The sequence below is a fragment of the Physeter macrocephalus genome, chromosome 18, assembly GCF_002837175.3.
Source record: "Physeter macrocephalus isolate SW-GA chromosome 18, ASM283717v5, whole genome shotgun sequence".
NCBI classification, from domain to species: domain Eukaryota; kingdom Metazoa; phylum Chordata; class Mammalia; order Artiodactyla; family Physeteridae; genus Physeter; species Physeter macrocephalus.
In genome coordinates, this window is record NC_041231.1 from 40,272,053 (window position 1) to 40,278,052 (window position 6,000).

Below are 6,000 nucleotides of genomic sequence, written 5' to 3' on the forward strand. Positions count from 1 at the left end.
AGAAGAGGGCTACAGATTGGAAAAGAAGAAATAAAACTGTCTCTATTCACAAATGACATGATTGTCTATGTATAAACTCCTAGAACTAATAAGTGAGTTTGGTAAGGTCTGAGGATACAAGATCAACACACAAAAATCAATCAAACTTCTGCATACTAACAATGAACCTGTGGAAACCCAAGTTAAAAACAATACCATTCATAATCTCTACAAAGAAAATTAAATACTTAGGGTAAACATAACAAAAAATATACAGGGTATGTGTGCTGAAAATTACAAAATGAAAGAAATCAAAGCCTAAATAAATGGAGAGATGTGCTATATTTGTGCATTGAAGGACTTGACATACTAAAGATGTCAGCTCTTCCCAAGTCCTGTCAAAATCCCAGCAAGGATTTTTGTAGGCATAGACAAACTTATTCTAAAATTTATATGGAAAGACACAGACCCTGGAAGCTAAAACAAACTTGGAAAAAGAAGCATAAAATGGGAGGAATTATTCTTCCCAATATTAAAGCCTATATATAGCTGCAGTAATCAAGATGATGTGGTATTGGTAGAGGGATAAACAAATAAATAGGACAGAATAAAGAATCCAGAAATAGACACACACAAATGCCCAACTGTTATTTGACGAAGGTGCAAAAGCTTTCTCAATAGAAGAGAGCATTTTCAACAAATAATAACTGGAACAGTTGCACCAAAAAGAAAAATAAAGAACCTTAACCTAAACCTTTTTTTCCCCAAAAAAACTTCAAAATGGATCACCATTTTATTTTATTTTTTTTTATTTTTTTTTTTGGGGGGGGGTATGCGGGCCTCCCTCTGTTGTGGCCTCTCCCATTGTGGAGCACAGGCTCCGGACGCGCAGGCTCATTGGCCATGGCTCACGGGCCCAGCCGCTCCGCGGCATGTGGGATCCTCCCAGACCAGGGTGCGAACCCGGTTCCCCTGCATCAGAAGGCAGACGCACAACCACTGCGCCACCAGGGAAGCCCTGGATCACCATTTTAAATGTAAAACTATAAACCCTTTAGGGAAAAAACAGGATAAAAAAATTTTTTTATTTATTTTATTTATATTACCTTTGGCTGCTTTGGGTCTTCATTGCTGCGTGTAGGCGTTCTCTAGATAGCAGGGCCTACTCTTCATTGCGGTGCATGGGCGTCTCATTGCAGTGGCTTCTCTTGTTGCAGAGCACGGTCTCTAGGAGCTCAGGCTTCAGTAGTTGTGACTCACGGGCTCTAGACCGCAGGCTCAGTAGTTGGGGTGCACAGGCTTAGTTGCTCCGCAGCATGTGGGATCTTCCTGGACCAGGGCTGGAAACCTTGTCCCCTGCATTGGCAAGGCAGATTCTTAACCACTGTGCCACCAGGGAAGCCCAGGATAAAATTTTGAATCTGAGGGTCAGCAAAGGGTTTTTAGACTTGACATCAAAAGCATAATCCATTAAAGGAAAAACTCATAAATTGCACCTTGTCAGAATTAAAAACTTTTGCTCTGGAAGGACCTCATGAAGAGGATGAAAAAAAAAAAACTACAGACAAAGGAGAAAATATTTTCAAACCACAAGTCTGACAAAGGACTGGTATATTGAATATATGAAGAACTCTGAACTCAACACTTTAAAAAACAATCCAGTGGGGCAAAAGACATAAACAGACATTTGACTAAAGAGGATACACAGATGACAAGCAGATGAAAAGACGTTCAGTAACGTTAGCCATTAGGGAAATGTAAATTAAAACCACCATGAGATACCACTATGCACCTATCAGAATGCATAAAGTTAAAAATAGAACAACAAATGCTGGCAAGGATGCAGAGAGACTACATGTGTCATCCGCTGTAAAACTGGGAAACAGTTTAACAGTTTCTCTTTAAAAAACGTGCAACTACTGTGACTCAGTAACTGTACTTTTGGACATTTAACCCAGAGAAATGAAAACTTAGGTTCACAAAAACCTATACCCGAACATAGCAGCTTTATGCATAATGGCCAAAAACTGGAAACACTCCAGATGTCCTTCAGTGGATAAAATGGTTAAATAAACTAGTACATCCATACCATGAAATACTATTCAGCAAAAAAGGGAACAAACTATTGATGCAAGCAACAACTTAGATGAATGTCCAGAGAATTATGTTGAGACAGAAAAGTCAGTCGGAAAAAGTTGCATCCTCTATGATTCCATTTACAATACATTCTTGAAATGGCAACATTATAGAAATGGAGAACAGATTAGTGTGCTTGTCAGGGGTCAGAGATGGGGGAGGGGTACCAAGGGAGATTGGTGTGGCAATAAAAGGGCAACAGGGATCCCTGTGGCTACAGAAATGTTCCGTATCTTTTTTTAAAAAAATATTTATTTGGTTTTACTGGGTATTAGTTGTGGCAGGTGGGCTCCTTAGTTGCGGCTTCCAGGCTTCTTAGTTGTGGCACGTGAACTCTTAGTTGTGGCATGCACGTGGGATCTAGTTCCCTGACCAGGAATCGAACCTGGGCCCCCTGCATTGGGAGGGCAGAGTCTTAACCACTGGCCACCAGGGAAGTCCCAAAATGTTCTGTATCTTGATTTTATCAATGTCAGTAGTCTGGCTGTGACATTATGTTACAGTTTTGCAAAATGTTACCACTGGAAGAAACAAAGGGCACACAGGATCTCTGTTTATTTTTTGCAATTGCATGTTAAGCTACAATTATTTCAAAACTAAAAGTTTAACTTAAAAAAATAAAAGCATATCTGCCCTTCCTGTGCCAGAGAGTCACAGTAAGTATGAAAAGGGAGTGCAACCTGGGATGTGCTGTGTCACAGTGGTTGCACATGGTAGCAATGAGCCATGCCTATCGCTATGTTTATTTTGACTTATATATTCAGTATATCTACCTTATCCAGAAAGTATTTATATGTAAGACACAGAGAATACAGCCAAAATTTTGTAATAACTGTAAATGGAAAGTAACCTTTAAAAATTGTACAAAAATTAAAAGTTCAAGTAAAAAAATAAATTGAGAAAGTATCTGGGGCTTCCCTGGTGGCGCAGTGGTTAAGAATCCTCCTGCCAATGCAGGGCACACAGGTTCGAGCCCTCATCTGGGAAGATCCCACATGCCACGGAGCAACTAAGCCCGTGCACCACCACTACTGAGCCTGTGCTCTAGAGCCTGTGAGCCACAACTACTGAGCCCATGTGCCACAACTACTGAAGCCCTGTGCTCCTCAACAAGAGAGCCTAGAGCTGAAGCCCTAGGCTCCTCAACAAGAGAAGCCACCTCAATGAGAAGCCCATGCACCGCATCGAAGAGTAGCCCCCACTCACCCCAACTAGAGAAAGCCCGTGCAGCAACGAAGACCCAACACAGCCAAAATTTAAAAATAAATGAATAAAATAAAATTTTTTTAAAAAGCACCTACAGTAGTTTTGGACTTCCCTGGTGGCGCAGTGGTTAAAAGCCGCCTGCCAATGCAGGGGACAAGGGTTTGAGCCCTGGTCTGGGAAGATCCCACATGCTGCAGAGCAACTAAGCCCATGCGCCACAACTACTGAGCTTGTGCTCTAGAGCCCGCAAGCCACAACTACTGAAGCCCGTGCTCCACAGCAAGAGAAGCCACCGCAATGAGAAACCTGCGCACCGCGACGAAGAGTAGCCCCCACTCACCACAACTAGAGAAGTCCCGCATGCAGCAAGGAAGACCCAATGCAGCCAAAAATAAATAAATAGAAATAAATAAATTAATTTTTTTAAAAAAGTATTTACAGTAGTTTTATATTTAGTCATCTTTATAATAAAGTTCATCTATCCATTCACCAGTGTTTTTCTTTATTTTTTATTGAAGTATAATTGATTTACGATGTTAATTTCTGCTGTACAGCAGTGTGACTCAGCTATATACATAAATACATTCTTTTTTATTATCTTTTTCATTATGGTTTATCCCAGGATATTGAATATAGTTCCCTGTGCGATACAGCAGGAGCTTGTTTCAGTGTTTTGTGGAGGCTTTCTTAGTGGTAATCACCATACTGGGAATAAAAGATTGGAAAAGAAGTGTGATATGGAGCTCAGCCTGGGCACTTCCATTTCACGTGTGAATAGAGTCGATCATAGGATGGGTCTGGAGTTGGTGTTTGTTTTTTGAAGCTTTGTTTTTACAGTAACATGGTATTAATTTTATATTTTTAAACTTCAAGAGACTCATAAAAAGGTTCTGGTGTTTGGTTTTGGAACATGGTTTTCAACGATTAAGACACCTTTTTCCCAACATTTGACTATCAATTTGGAAAGCATTTTACAATTATCAAGTGAAGAAAAACAAAACGTAAAAGTTGCAGGTTAAATTTTATTGAGACCTTTCTGAGGACTGTTGCCCAGGAGATAGCTTCTCAGATAACTCTGAAGAATGCTCCCAAGAGGTAAGGGAGGAGCCAGGATATGTAGGAGTTTTTGCTGAAAACATGTAGTTGAACATCAAAATATTACTTCTAATCACAAAAAACAGATACCTCAAGTTAATGATTTTTGTGCTTTTGTGTGTACCGGAAGATGCAAGGTCTGGGCTCATTGAAATTATTCCTTAGATAAGCATCTTAGATATGCAACTATCTAGGGCCAGTATCCAGAGCACACAGTGTTTGCTGTTTGTCTCCATCCTGAAGTTGCCTTAGGGCTCACCATGGGGGCGGTGGGGGGGGGGCTGCAGTGGCTGATGGCTTGATGGCAGGCTAGGGCAACATACGATATTTACTGGAATGGTAGGCAATGTTCCCTTTCCACACAATCAATGTTAATTCTTAGTTTAATTGGCAGCATTTTTTTTTCTTGATAATACATAAAATAATAGTTTATCTTGTACTTCAGTGGCATCTTAAGCTCGAGATCTGGTAATGATGTCTAAAACCAACTATTTTTGCAATTTTCATCTGAATATTTTAGCTGTCCTAATTTTATTTATAATTTTATTATTAAACAGTTTGCGGGGAGGCTTTTTTTTTTCTTTAGAGTAACTGTTAACAGTTTGAGGTCCTCATGGTAAATTCTGTGACATTTTATGGTGATAATATATTACTTACATATTACCCAAGTATTGAAACCTCATTTCCCCTTATTTTTTTTCTGTTTTTCAAGTGTCAATATACAGTATCTGGTTTTATGACAAGAATGACTGTCACCGCATAGCCAAACTCATGGCCGAGTAAGTATTTCTGTTTACACCATAGATTTAATTAGTGATATATGGGAGATGAAAAAATGACTTTTCCCCTTTCTCTTTGTTACTGGAGTCCACTAACTCATGTATTTTCCCCTGATTTCCTGTTATTGTCAAAGTTTTGAAAAAAGCAGCAAAGCTTAAAGAAATCTAAAATTATCTATAATCCTACTACTACTAGCATTACCGTTTTTGTCTGATTCATTCCAGTCTTTTTCTTTACGTGTACCTTGGGTTGATGTGTGTGATTGTTTCTTATGTCCACTGAGAGAACAATGCACAACATAAAAGTTGTGAGTTAATTTTTATTCAGTGACCTTACTGAGTGCTATAGCCTGGGAGATAGCGTCTCAAGAGAGCTCTGAGGAACTGCTCCCAAGAGGTAAAGGAGGAGCCAGGATATATATGAACTTTTTTTTTTATATGTATACATCAGAAAAAAATCATCTACTTAAAAAAGATGTTACCACCAAGAGGAAAATACCATAGGAAAAAATATATTTACATAATTGAAACCAGCTAAAGACTACTTTGTTTTTAAACCAAAAAGGTAAGAAAAAAAAGAATTCAAAATATGACCCTCAGCAATAGTAACAAGAATTTTAAAATACTTTAAAAAAAAAACGAGCTAGAGAATGGAATGCCAAAAGAATGAGGATATATGAACTTTTTTGCTGAGAAGAACATGTAGTCAAGCATCAAAAGATTACTGCCAATAGCAAGAACAGACATCTCAAGTTGATGATTTTAGTGCTTTTCTATGTATGGGAAGATGCAAGAATCTGGGGTC

At 38.9% G+C, this 6,000-nt stretch overlaps 1 protein-coding gene across 1 annotated transcript in view; it reads left to right on the forward strand.

Annotated features, from left to right (window-relative positions):
* The window catches only part of LOC114484299 (mRNA-decapping enzyme 1A-like), a 31,257-nt gene extending 26,026 nt beyond the window's left edge, over positions 1–5,231 (forward strand). The window contains exon 4 of the mRNA XM_028479637.2: positions 5,129–5,231. Coding sequence (XP_028335438.1) covers positions 5,129–5,199 — 71 coding nt within the window. The 3' untranslated portion in view covers positions 5,200–5,231. The remainder of the gene's footprint in view (positions 1–5,128) is intronic.
* Positions 5,232–6,000: the final 769 nt, after the last annotated feature.